This window comes from Monodelphis domestica, chromosome 1 (assembly GCF_027887165.1).
Source record: "Monodelphis domestica isolate mMonDom1 chromosome 1, mMonDom1.pri, whole genome shotgun sequence".
NCBI classification, from domain to species: Eukaryota; Metazoa; Chordata; class Mammalia; order Didelphimorphia; family Didelphidae; genus Monodelphis; species Monodelphis domestica.
The window spans coordinates 118199822-118213195 of record NC_077227.1 but is presented as its reverse complement, the minus strand read 5'-3'; the positions used below and the strand labels follow the sequence as shown (position 1 = coordinate 118213195).

Here is a 13374-nt window from a genome sequence, read left to right as displayed (position 1 = left end):
CCACTAATTTATAGCACAGTTTAAGACCTGGTACTGTTAAGCCCCCCTTCACATTTTTTTTCATTATTTCCCTTGATATTCTTGATCTTTTTTTCTTCCAAATGAACTTTGTTATAGTTTTTTTCTAATTCAGTAAAAAAGTTTCTTGGTAGTTCGATAGGTATGGCACTGAATAAGTAAATTAGTTTAGGTAAAATTGTCATTTTTATTATGTTAGCTCGTCCTACCCATGAGCAATTAATGTTTTTCCAATTGTTTAGATTTAGTTTTAATTGTGTCGAAAGTGTTTTGTAGTTATATCTTCATGTAATTCCTGTGTTTGTTTTGGCAAATAAATTCCCAAGTGTTTTATATGATCTAGGGTGATTTTAAATGGAATTTCTCTTTCTATTTTTTGCTGCCAGGATGTGTTGGAAATATATAAAAATGCTGATGATTTATGTGGATTTATTTTGTGTCCTGCAACTTTGCTAAAGTTGTTGATTATTTCCACTAACTTTTTAGCTGATTCTCTAGGATTCTTTAAGTAGGATAAAAAATATTTTTAAAGAAAAAGAAATGTCAAAAACCAATTAATACACTGAAAAAGCCTAAAAATATATGCAACAATTCCATCATGGACCTTCTGCCTCTACAAAAAAGAAAGCAGGAAGGGGGAAGAGTTGTCTTTTCATATTTCTTCTTTGGAGCTTTGCTTCTTGTTGTTCTTTATAATTTCATAACACTCACTTTTGATTATTTTATGATTGTATTTTCCATTTATGTTGTTAGAGTCATGGCTTAGTTTACTTCATTCCATATCAGATAATTTGTCTTTCCTTGTATTCATCATGTTTGCCATTTTTATAGGAAAATAATATTCTGTTAGCTTTATGTGCCATGGTCTGCCTATCCATTCCTCAATCAGTGGACATCTATTTTGTTTCCAGTTCTTTATTACTATAAAAAGTCCTTTGGAAAATATTTTTGGTATAAATACTTTCTTCATTATCAGTGACTTCCTTGGGGGTATGTACCAAGTAATAGAAAAAAAATTTTAGCCCTTAACTTCTGCCTTAAAATCAGTATATGTATTTGTTCCAAGGCAGAAGAGTTGTAGGACCAGGCAATGGGGGTTAAGTGAGTTGCCCAGGGTCACACAGCTAGGAAGTATCTGAGACTAGATTTGAACCTAGGACCTCCCATCTCTAGGCTTGACTCTCAATCCATTGAGCCACCCAGTTACCCCCAGTAGAATTTCTGGATCAGAGGATATTGATAATTTAGTCACTTTATTTGTAGAATTCCAAAATCCTTTCCAAAATCGTTGTATTCATTCACAACTCCACCAACAACGTACTTGTGTATCCACCTTCCCGTAGCCCCTCTAGAATTAACTATTTCTATCTATTGTTATCTTTGCCTAGGTTGATGTTAAGAAGAATAAATTTTCCTTCATAGGATATTTTCTTGGTGCGTAGACCACAAATCAGTGTCTCCTTAGTGCAAAGGAACTGTGTTCTCTGCTCTCAAGGCAACAAGCCAAGGAGATGGGGATGGTGGGGAGGGGAAGTGAGTCAAAACTTACTTACATAAAGTAAGTTTGAAAAGTTTCTGCTTTTTCCCACCCCTGGTTTCTATACAATCGATACCAACTCCATTTCTCCTATCCCTATTTCAGATATGAAATGTGAATATGTAACTCAAGAAATTAACTGAACTAATTTCAGAGCTAAAAGTTTCCAGAGATGAGCCTGATTATGTAATTTTTTTTATTTCTTTGCTCACATCGTGAGGTTAGAAGGTAAACTCCTGCTTTCTAATATGATCCAATGAATTATTATATATTGGAGCTGGAAAAGGCCTGGAAACATTATCTAGTCTAATGTCATCTGTTTATAATGAAGCCAAGAGAAGTCCAATTACTTTCCCAAGGTTACACAGCAAGCCAGTGACAAAACCAAGACTACAGCTGGCAAATAATATAAAAGTTGACGTGAAATAATTGGCAAAAAGGAAGGTCAGTTTCACATACTAAGCAGATCCGAATGGTGATAACTACTTATGCAATCTTTTTTTTCCCCAATCAAAATGTGCCTTATTTACTGCAAACAAAATAAACCTTTAAAGCCACTCACTTCTAAGAGTTCTTCTCTATTTTATAGGGGTTACATTTTGTGCCTGTTTTCTTTTTTTCGCTTTGGGACAAAAAAAAACCCAACTTTTCTCTCTTCGGAGACAGGTATATGAGAGAAGACAATTTAGAACCAAAGTAGAGTGCTTTTTTTTTTAGATTAGGTTCATTCACCAAAACATCAACAACAACAAAACAGTGATCATTCATTTTTTCTAGGTAGAATTATAGATGTCCATTTTACATTACACATTATAAAATACATTACACATATATTTTGATCCTCACTTTCTGAAAGCTGAAAACACTGAATGGAGCATCTTCAGTCTTAGAAATTTAGTTTTCTCTACCATGCAAAGTAAAAGTAGAAGAAGAGAAATTCAGACAAGAGGTGAAAGTAGAATGGACCAGTATGAAGGGAACCACAGACAAAACAGTATTTTGGCAGCAGAACTCGGAGCCGACCTTTTGGCTAGACTTTATCATCCTTCTCTCTCAACAGAAGGCTGTTTCTGGGCTAGTCTCTATAGAAATTGCAACATTTTGGCCTCTGTGGCATTATGATCTGTACCCAGGGTGTTGCGTAGGGGGGAGCTTTGGCTCCTGCTTCTTGCTCTTAGTCAGGTCCCAACACCATCTCATGCCCCAGATGTGCCCAGACCTGCTACCCCTAGATAGATGTCTTTTGGCAGTGGGGTGAAGGTAGAAGGGTTCATCCTCTCTCTTGGTGTTTCCTGACATGCTGTCTTCTGAGGAATGTGTATAGTCTCCCTCTATTTATCCTTAGAAACTCTCTGAAGTAGAAACAGTCATACTTCACATTCTTTCATTTCACAAAGGACTTGATTTTGGTTTTTACCTAATATCAGTGGATCTTATTGGTACAATGCTTCCTGCCACCATCAAACAATCCTGCCACCCTCAACAAACTGTTGAGTTGCTTTCTACAGCACTATGAATGTGTTCAGGTAATAGAGCTTCTCCTGATTAAAGCAGGAAACCTCTTGTGACTCCAGTACAGTCTGAAAGCCTGTGGTTGGGACTCACATCTCCCTTACATGCCCAGAAATTCAATCCTTGATGATGCTGTGTACCCACATCTTGGTGATTTCTCTTCTCTTGTTTTTTGTTTATTTCCTATTGGAAAGAACATTTGCACTTCTGAAGAAAGGAGTTATCCATAAGAAAAATCTACCTTTCCTTTGGAAACTGCCGTCTTGCAACCTATTACCATTTTACAACTTATGAGTCATAGCAGAGATTGTTCTGGAATATGAACATGGGACAATTTTTACCAATTTATTTTTTTTAAAAAAAGTCAAGTACCTAGTGGTAATGTCAGTGTGTGGATTTTGAAGAATCCCTTTCTTCACTCTAGAAATTCCCAACCTGGGATATGTGAACCCTTAGAAAATACAAAGTTATCAAGGAGTATGGGAATACTTGACAAATAAATAGATCATCTTGTTTAAATTAATCTCTGTAACTTCTCTATATTTGTCTTGTATGTTTTATTTCTATATAGTCTTCCTATTAGAATACAAGTTCCTTGAGGGCAAGGCATGTTATTACTATTTGTATTCTCAATGTTAGAACAGAGTCTCACACATAGAAAGTGTCTAAGCAACACTTGATTGCTTAACTGCTTTTTATTTCTCCTTTTGGGCATAAACATTAGAATTTATTTCCTGTTTAATATTGAGTATGATCTAAATCCAGGATGAATACAAGACCAGAAGAGGTTCTAAACTCTTGCTTTATACTTTTTTCTGTACATCACTTCAGGAAGAGAAAGAGATATCCCTTAGAAAAATGCTGATCTCCTAACAACACCAGTGGATAGACAATTGTTAATTCTTAGTTCAAATCCAACCCCAGTCACTATCCAGCTATTTGACTAGACTGCAAAGTCATTTCCCTTCTCAAAGTCACTGTTTCCTCATCTATAAAGTAAGAGATTGGACTAGATGATCCCTAAGGGCTTTTCTAGTCATATTCTCTGATTCTAAGGTCTTCACTGCACAATGGTCCTTAAATAGGTTTTGTTGCTGAGGGGATTTTGTGTGTGCATGTGTGTGTGTGTGTGTTTTCCCAATCTGTCCTTTTAATCCTTTTTTTAAAAAAGAAATTGAAAATCTGTAGTAATGCAAGTGGAAACTTGAAATCACCCATCTGAGTATGCAAGAGTTAAAACTCAGCACAGGATAAATTGACCAGGGTTTGACATTTTGGAGTTCCATTTGGAATGTTCGAGTTTGGTTGAGTTCCTGTGACTACAGGAATTCTTCATATTGGCACTTCCTGACTTTGTCGAGTTAGAGTGTGCAAACACAACACGTTGCTACCGAAGGTTTCAGCAGGTAATAAAACTTGTGTTTGACCCGGACTAAAATGGCTTGTTGATCCAGTGCTGTATTTCTTACCATTCCACCTCCCCAAACTAACTGTGAGGCATCAGAAACCACGGTTTCCTGGCGGTGAACAAAGTACATCATGGCAAGCCAGAAAACTGTGGCCAGCGTACCAGGAGAATGGTTACTTCCTGGATGGTGAGTGAGTGAGTGAGTGAGCTTTGGGAAAATTATCCATTTTCCTAAAGCACTCTACAGATAATACAATAGGAAGAGAAGTCAGTTTGCTTTCTTTTTTTAGTCACAAGATGAATGTTTTGGACTTCAAGGAAGCTTTTCGGGGAATAGAAATGCTATATAATTCTGCTGATCATCATCTCTTCTGACCTCTACTCTTCAGCCCATCTTTCCTCCTTTTTAAACAATTCTTCATTGAATACCTTCCTGAAGTCTATCTTATAGATGGGGAAGAGGCCAAATAGGTCCCAGATGTACAAAGAATTAGACATATTTCTACAAGACACACAAATGCACTGTAAACTTGGTTTTTCACATTCATGGTAAGTACTAGCCATCCTTTTTGTTTTCATTTTTCTGATGGAATCAGAACTGTTATGTGTGAGGTGAGTGGTGTTCTGTAAAGTGATGGAAAGAGCTCAAGTGGAGGGAGGCTTTGGGTTCGAGTCCCACCTCTGCTAACTTAAGGACCGACTATGGTCCTAGACAACTCATTTAAACTCTCTTGGTCTCTCTTTATAAATATCCCTGAACCGTCTTCCAGCTCCAAAATACTGAGCAGTAGGAATAGAGAGGAATGCTGCTGGGAAAGATAATTGCTAAATCATCCTTTTTTTTTCCTATGCCATTTCTATTTGCTTTAATCCATAGGAAGTTCCCAATATTTTTAAAAATCAATTGCATTATATATGGTAACATAAAACTGATTTAGATTCATCCTAAATTTGTGGGAAGTAAAATATTTAACTAAAGCAAACAAGTCCAATTCAGTTCTAGCACTCTCAAAGTGCCAGCCCACTTTCTTTAGTTAGGCTGAAATCTTAAATTGAATATGATCTGATTGAAATGGGCCATTGTCTTAGGCTTAGAAATTTTATCATAGAGAGATTCCTCATGGTGGTAATATTCATTTATTTATTTATTTATTTATTTATTTTTAGATTTTTAAAAATTAACTTTATTTTATTCCACTAACAAATTTCCAATACGTTTTCCAGTTACATGATTCATGTTGTCTCTTCTCCCTCCCCCCTCCCAGAGTTGGCAAACTATTCCATTGGATTATATATGGATTATCACTCAAAATGTATTTCCCTATTATTCATTTTTTAATTTTAGTATGAGAATAATCTCATAAAACAACAACCCCAAATCATATACCCAAATAAACAAATAACAAATCATTTGTTTTCATCCGTATTTCTGCTCCAGTAGTTCTTTCTCTAGAGGTGGATAACATTCTTTTCCATAAGTCCCTCAGAATTGTCCTGGGTCGTTGTATTTGCTGTTAGTAGCAAAGCCATTTGATCGCCCCATGGTGGTGATATCTAAAGGAAATGCCATATCCCTACATATGGCGGATATCATGGGGATACACTGATTCTGATAGCCAGACTCTTATGTTGGCCATATTAAAGTTAAAATATTAAAATTTATTTTCATAAAAGAATACAAAGTTGGGTAAATCTACATGAATACTGCTGAAATGCAACTTTCTCTCCAAGTTGAATAGCAGCACCACTGAGCAAAGCCAAACTTTTGCATACAACTTCTGTTGTGTTAAAGCATTAACAGAATTAATGGGAATGATGATTATAGTTAAATGTCGACAAGCCCAACCCTCCATAAAACTAGGAAATTGCAAAGGTTTTCTTAGGAGACCCTTTTCCCCTTTTTTTCCCTTTCCCCCCCTTCCCCTCTTCCCACCTTTGGCCACCCAGTGCCCTTCTACGCCCTGAACCTCTTTCTGTCCAAACTAGAAACAATCTGATACCATTTACGCGTGTTGGTTGATTGACACTCATTTGAACCACAGTTATAATATGTTCCGTCAACCAGGCATTTTGCCTTTTAAGTCCCTTATCTCTCATCGTGGTATAAAAGGCTTTGTCTCTCATTAAAGGAATTTTAGGTATTGGGAAAACAGGTGGGGAGACACGCTTTGGGATAGGGGAGGTCCAAAGTCATACATCAGGTTCATCCTTGGAAAAAAAATAATAAACCCGATTTATCCGATATACTCTCTGTGTGGTCTCCCTGGGCCTGAGCATCCTCGGGAGTAAAATAAAGGGGTTGGACTATATCTCTTCCAGAAGTGAACCCTTTGGGGATGACTGTCCGTGCATCATAAGAGATGAAAGAGCAGCCTCAGCTCCCCCCACCCCCGGGCCCCCCAATCTTTCTGCTCTCCCCCTGTGGCCTCCCGCTCCACTGGGCTCCACAACCTGGGTCTGGTTGGGTTTAGGCTACAATCTGAATTACAATGTAGCCTTACCAGGGCACAGCCCACCCCGCCACCCCCTCTAAGAGGCGACCCCTACTTTCTCCCTCCACCCTCCCCTTTTGAGCACAGGTTGGGCTCCTTTCTCATAACCTCTCCTTTAACCTCCTGCTGTTCCAAGAGGCCCATTTCTATTCCTCAGTACATCTGACCACCTTATTTTAGCTACTATTTAACAATATGTCCATGTGTTATACCTCCTCCCATCCTCCCCTTTTCTTACAGGCAAAAAAATTCACCCCATGTCTCCCCTAGATTATTTCTCCCTCCATCCCTGAATTTGCGGCTCCCAGTGCCATCCAGAATGCACCCTCTTTTTGGACGGAGGCATTCTTTCCACGTGCATCCCCCTGACTTAAAGTAAAATCGTTCCACTTAAGCGTGCAAGGGAAACCTTCACCCTGTTTGCTGTTCTAAATTGGAGATAAAAAGGAATGCATTTGTGCTTAAAAAAAAAAAGTGACTTAAAGCCTTGAGCTTCTTTGCAGATAGGTCTGTGTTCTCAGGGAAAGTGTAATGGGCCTCAGGTCAGCTGCATTGATTTAATGCATTACTCAGGCTGCCCAAGCTGGGGGAGAAGCTCCTCGGACTGCATTAGAAGTGCCTCGAGCCTCCAGGACTCCTTTTGATCAAATTTCTGTGAATGATGAGTGTCATGCCCTCTTCAAGCCAGCTGTGAGAGGGACTGCTCTGGGACTCCCGGGGCATGCTGGAACACAGCACACCGGGCACAGAGATGAGAGCTTGCTACAAAGGTGAGAGGAGCAGACACAACTTCGTACTGGAGAACACCAAGGGGGAGGATCTTATTTCATTCCCGTCTGCGGGCTACGAGTGTACATCAGACCTTGAGGTGCTTGGATTCAGACAAGAGTAAAGGGCTGGGTGATGGTCCTGCCTTCTCAGTACTTGTACAGACAGGAGTGCTGCCACTACTTCTCCTGGAGCTCAGCGAGGAATGGGAAATTCTTTTAAAGCTCGGGAAACATAAGCACCCCCACCATGGCCGAGGTAAGAAAGTTCTCTTTGTCCCCTCGGGAATGTCCCCTTGCAGGGGACAACTTTTATCTGGTTGGGGTGGGACTGTGGGGGCTGCCTCTTTAGAGGAGGGGGCTCTGTCTGGGCTGGAATGGGTCCTCATGCTGCATGGTGAGAGGCATTTGATGAGTTCCTTTTTAAAAGAGCCTCCTCTACCTGGGCTTCCAGGCTGGCTGCTCCCCTGGCTGTCTGCAGGGGGGGGGGGGGCTGAAATTTTTGCTTACTGCACGGAGGGATAATCATCAGTTGGGTAATTGTTTTCAGACTGAAGTGGTTGGGCTCTGAAAACCCGGAGAAGCTGATGATGTCTAATTGTGCAAGTCTGCGATATACATTAATCACAAGAAAAATCTTTTGATTTGTGACTTCAGTGTCTTCTAAGGGCAAGTGCTTTAAAGCAGATACATTAGAGTTATTGTGATGTATAAATGCATTGGGAGACCAGAAAGCCATACAGCTTCTCTCTGGAGTTCTTTGGGAATGAACGTCTTAAGTGTTTAGCAATCGAAGTCCCATGTCTGCATTTGTAGACACATTTCATTGCGCTCTCTCTCTCTCTCTCTCTCTCTCTCTCTCTCTCTCTCTCTCTCTCTCACTCCTTTTCACTCTCATTTTCTCTTTTTCTCACACTGTTTTGTCTTTCTCTCCCTCTCTTTTTCTCTCTGTCTCTCATACTCATTCTCCCTTTCTCTCACACTCTGTCTCTGTTTTGTCTCATTCTGTCTCTCACTCTTTTTCTCTCTCACTCTCACATATTCAGTTTCCCTCTCTCATTCTCTTTCTCACACTGTCTCTGTTTTGTCTCTTTCTGTCTCTTATTCTCTTTCTCTTTGTCTCTCTTTGCCTCTCTTTTTCTCTCTGTCTCTGTCTCTCTCACACCCATTCTCTCTTTCTCTCAAACTGTTTTGTCTCATGCTGTCTCTCACTCTCCTCTCTCTCACTCTCACTCATTTTCTCTCTTTCTCTCATACTCTGTCTCTGTTTTGTCTCTTTCTCTCTCTGTCTTTCACTCTCACACTCATTCTGTCTTTCACACTGTCTCTGTTTTCTCATTCTGTCTCTCACTCTCTTTCTCTCTGTCTCTGTCTCTGTTTCTGTCTGTCTGTCTGTCTCTCTCTCTCTCACACACACACACTCCCTGTCTTTGTCTGTCTGTCTCTCGCCCTTTCAAAAACTAAAACCAGTAATACTTTTTCCAACAAGGTAGGCATCCAATTGGTGTTGTTTGGTTCCGTGGAGTGTTTTTCTTTGAAGTAATTAAGCAGCTAAGTAGCTGACATTTAAGACAGCCTTTTTTTTTTTCTGGCTAGATTTGGTTGTCTGTGGAAAACTAAACATGGCCTCAAATGTAAACTTAAATCCATTATCATTTTGCTAGGCAGAATTATACAGAAAACAGAGTGGCAATTACTGTTCTCTCTCTCTCTCTCCCCCTCCCTACCCACCATCATTTCACAAATATTTTCTGTAAAACAGAGGGGTAGGTAGGAGAGTTGTGACGGATGGAAAAGAATTTCTGGGAAAACGTAAAATTACCTTCCATCTGGATCGTCAGGTTTCAGAACAATTTGTAAAAGTCTGGATTGAATTTTTGAAAAACCTCCTTCTCAAAGTTAAAACTGAGAGTTAAAGTTGAGTTTTTAATCTTACAAAATGAAAGTCAGATAAAGCGGTCACTGTCACACTTTTTTAAAAGAAAAAAAAATCCACAGACCTGGGATTTGAAGGAAAGTAACTTAATAAATTGGCCAAACAGTGGCATTACATACTATACCAAATTCCTTGGTTATGAGACTGCTCAAGTCAGTAATAAATTTGTACCCCCCTCTTTAAAATTCATATAATTGCATGGCTTCTTGAACCTGGGGAGCTGATTGTTTGGCTTATCTTTGGGTGAACTGACTCTGTTCTATGTTGCAAAACCTGGAGGCGGGCTGGGTTTCTTAGTGTTTCTACAGTCTGCAAAGGGAGTCAGCTTCATTAGTCTCACGATGGCACATCCCATGCATGGCTGGTGTTGCCACTTCCTTCCAGCTAGTCCTGGAGCATGATCCGGGCTGCCTTGGTTTGGATAAGCTTGTAAGGATTTGTCAGCCAGATGTGACAAGATTGTCAAGAGGCAAGTAAAGGAGGAGATCTGATATTAATCAGTGCATAGCTTGGAGCCAAACTTTCTCAAATGCTGTGTAGTAACATGTTCTTCTCATTTAGTGCCTCTCTTTGTGGCTCTGGAGCTGCCACTGGTCTAAGTTTGACGGTTAAATGGGATGCCAACTAGCAGCCTTTAATTGTATGAATAAAATTCTACTGGGGGGAGGGAGGTGGGAATCACACTTTGTGGGTTTTTTTCATGTTTCCTCCAAATTTTATAGTTATATTCTCAAGAGTCCTCTTAGAATGAGAACATGTAAATAAGACCAAGTTTCTAGAATATCTCTTTCCAATACAGGGTCAGAACCAGCTCTTCTATTAGTACTTAGGCAAGGGGGTCCACTGGCTTTCTGGGAAACCCTGTCTGAGGTGGGTTTCAGAAGGGATATTTTGGTTTAACTTGTGTGTGTGTGTGTGTGTGTGTGTGTATATATATATATATATATATATATATATATATATAGTGTGTGTGTTTATTTGAGAATTACTGTCATTTGGTGTTTAAAGGAGGTGGCATGGATTTTTTAATATTTGACCATAGTTAAACATTTTAATCTGAATGAGTCGGAGCATATAGTGCAAGAGATTGTTATTTTTCCAGGTTACTGTGCAATTCTACCTCCCATTATAAACTGTTGTTTTAACTTAATAGGTTTTTGTATTACACAGTTGTTTTCTCAAAGAGTGTTTAGTTCAAAGTTACATGAACAAGAATAAAAAAAAATAAGCCACAGATAATGACGTTTAAGGGATCTTAAGAGAGCTGCTTGGAATTTAAAAAAGACCTCCAAACCTGAGAATTTGGGGGAATTAACCAGAAGACAATCTCAGCATTACAACTCAGTTGGCAAAAAGCATATTTTAAATGTTAAAATAACTTTTGCACATCCCAGGAACTCACATCACTTAAATGTTATAAAAAAGTCAAATGGATCCCAAAGTGCAAATTTTAAAGAAAACTACCATTCGTTTTTACTATTAAAGACTTTGGTTTTTAAAAATTAGATTCTCTATTAAAAAAAAGAAAGATAACAGCTAGTTTCTTAAACATGATGACAAAGAATTATGGTTATCATTTACTTTTCCGTCTAATGTTAAAAAAAAAGGCTGTGTGATATGATCAGTCCGATTTCACCAGTAAAAGTGAGTCATTTCAACTAGGCTGCTGTAGGATAAGTTAATAGAGTTACATCCAAAAAGTTAAATGATCCAAAGTATTGAACATGTAGGCAAGAAAATACACAGTAGCGCTCTTGCTGTTCATACATGTAATCATCATGTAATTGTGATGAGGCATCATCCTTTAAGTAATTCTGAAGTATCATCTGGAAGCATTTAGTATATTTAAACTGATAAGAATTCAAGGACTGTGCCGCTTTTTCAACCTTGAACAGAAAGCTGGTAGCTTGAAATGACTAATTGGTGCTCAATAGATAGCAAACCATGATCTGTTAGTTGGAGTCGTAATCTGCTTTAGAAATGGCTTCCCTTGTAAATTTTGAAAAGTTCTGCAGTGTAATGACTTGCAGATAAGCTCCCCAAAGCGATTCTCCCTCTCTGTAGTAGGAGACACATTCCAGTCTTGCATATGTTTCAGGATGGTGAGGATCGTCAGCTTGTTATTAAGGTTGGTCCGAGCCAAGGAGCCGAGCAGTTGTAGAAAAATGTCCAGGGAAAGGAAGGATGTCTTCCTGATTTCTTAGGGAGAGGTGCAAGAAGTCACAACCCTGTGATCCAGTGGCGTATATAACCGAACCTCAAAACATGGCTGTAATTTATAAATGCGTGGGATTAAATATACCTGTTATAATGAGCTCATGACATACAGTTTGACAGTAAAATTGAACTGCAGTATAGGGTATTTGCTGACGTTTAAAGGGGGGAAAAAAAAGCAGCAGTTGTATATGGACTTAGTAATTATTTTGACAGTGCTCATTAACAGAAGTTGCCCTGAGGGGCCCTGTAAGGTAAATGACTTGCAAGAAGAATGGTGGTAATGGTGATTTGTTGGTTTTTTTGGCCCCCTCCCTCCCTCAAATGAACATTTTCATTTAGAAATAGCTTTTATAATAAACTGCCTTCTTTAGAAATTTCATCCTTTTTTTTTAATACCCTAAATTTTCTTGTCTTGAGTCTTTCAGATCCAGAACTTGGACCGTCTCAGTGCCTCAGAACCCTGTTCAGGGAGAAATTTCATGTTTTGTTTTGTTTTTGTTAGGTGATTTGGCAAATGCTCCATGGCAGAGATTTGATTTTTTGAGAGTTTATTCAGAATTATTTGGGAGGATTATTAACAGAACTAACTGGTGCACCATTGTTAATAGAAGTATGGAGCTAGTGTTTTTAAAGTTTTACGAATAGAGATTGATTTAAAGGCAACATTTCCTATTATTCTCTTAATCTTCAAAGCTTGTTTTCCTAATTCTGAAGATTTCTCGGGGTTGGAATAACATGGTACATCTCCACCCGCTATACAACCCTTTTTTAGACAAAACGAGAAAGTCTTAAAAGTAAAAATTAAAAAAAAAATGGAAGAACAGACCCATTTAGTGTCCAATTTCTGACTACCCAAACTCTTCACTGTTATAGCCAAACAAGTTGCAACATCATTCAGGTCCACACATGGACTAATTATTGTAAACTGTGCTAATATCGCCTCGGGGTGGTAATAGTCTTATTCAATCAATGTGGGACACAACAGAAATGAAGAAAGAAAACTGATGTGTCCACAGCAGACACAGAGAAACCCTGTCAAAACAACACCATGTGGAAAACGGTTGTCACATGTTATGTTTTGGCTCAACTACAACTAACAGTAGTTTTTGGTCTCTCCCCACCACCCAAAAGAGGATGATTGTAGCTACGCTTAATTCTTTATCCCATGTGGATAGTTTTTGCTGTCCTGCTGGGTAAGTAAATAATCATCCTGCTTCATACCACAGCCAAAAAAAAATTAAAAAAAAAAAAAACAAACCTAAACCCATATTTCAGAAACCTTTCCCGTATGCTTTCAAAGATAAGCGTCTAATTCCAGAGAACTGGAGGCCCTACCTTGTCGCTTCCATTTTTCACTGAAGGATAAATTCTTACTCTGGTACTTTTGACATCTTGTGATATACATACGGGCTTCCTTAGGTGCATGAATAGTTTGTTTGGAATGGCATTCCTCATTCAATTATGCCTCAGACTTCAGTGGCATCCTG

The 13374-nt window shown here is 38.8% G+C and overlaps 1 protein-coding gene across 3 annotated transcripts in view; it reads left to right on the top strand.

The window, feature by feature from the left end:
- Nucleotides 1–13374, top strand: part of BNC1 (basonuclin 1) — a 185686-nt gene that overhangs the window by 147386 nt on the left and 24926 nt on the right. Inside the window, exon 1 of one of the 3 annotated variants that reach the window (XM_007479244.3) lies at nucleotides 7602–7993. The exons of the other annotated variants lie outside the window; for them this stretch is intronic. Within the exon in view, the coding sequence (XP_007479306.1) occupies nucleotides 7985–7993 (9 nt within the window). The 5' untranslated portion in view covers nucleotides 7602–7984. Of the gene's footprint in view, nucleotides 1–7601; nucleotides 7994–13374 lie in introns of those variants that run through there. 3 annotated transcript variants of the gene reach the window in all.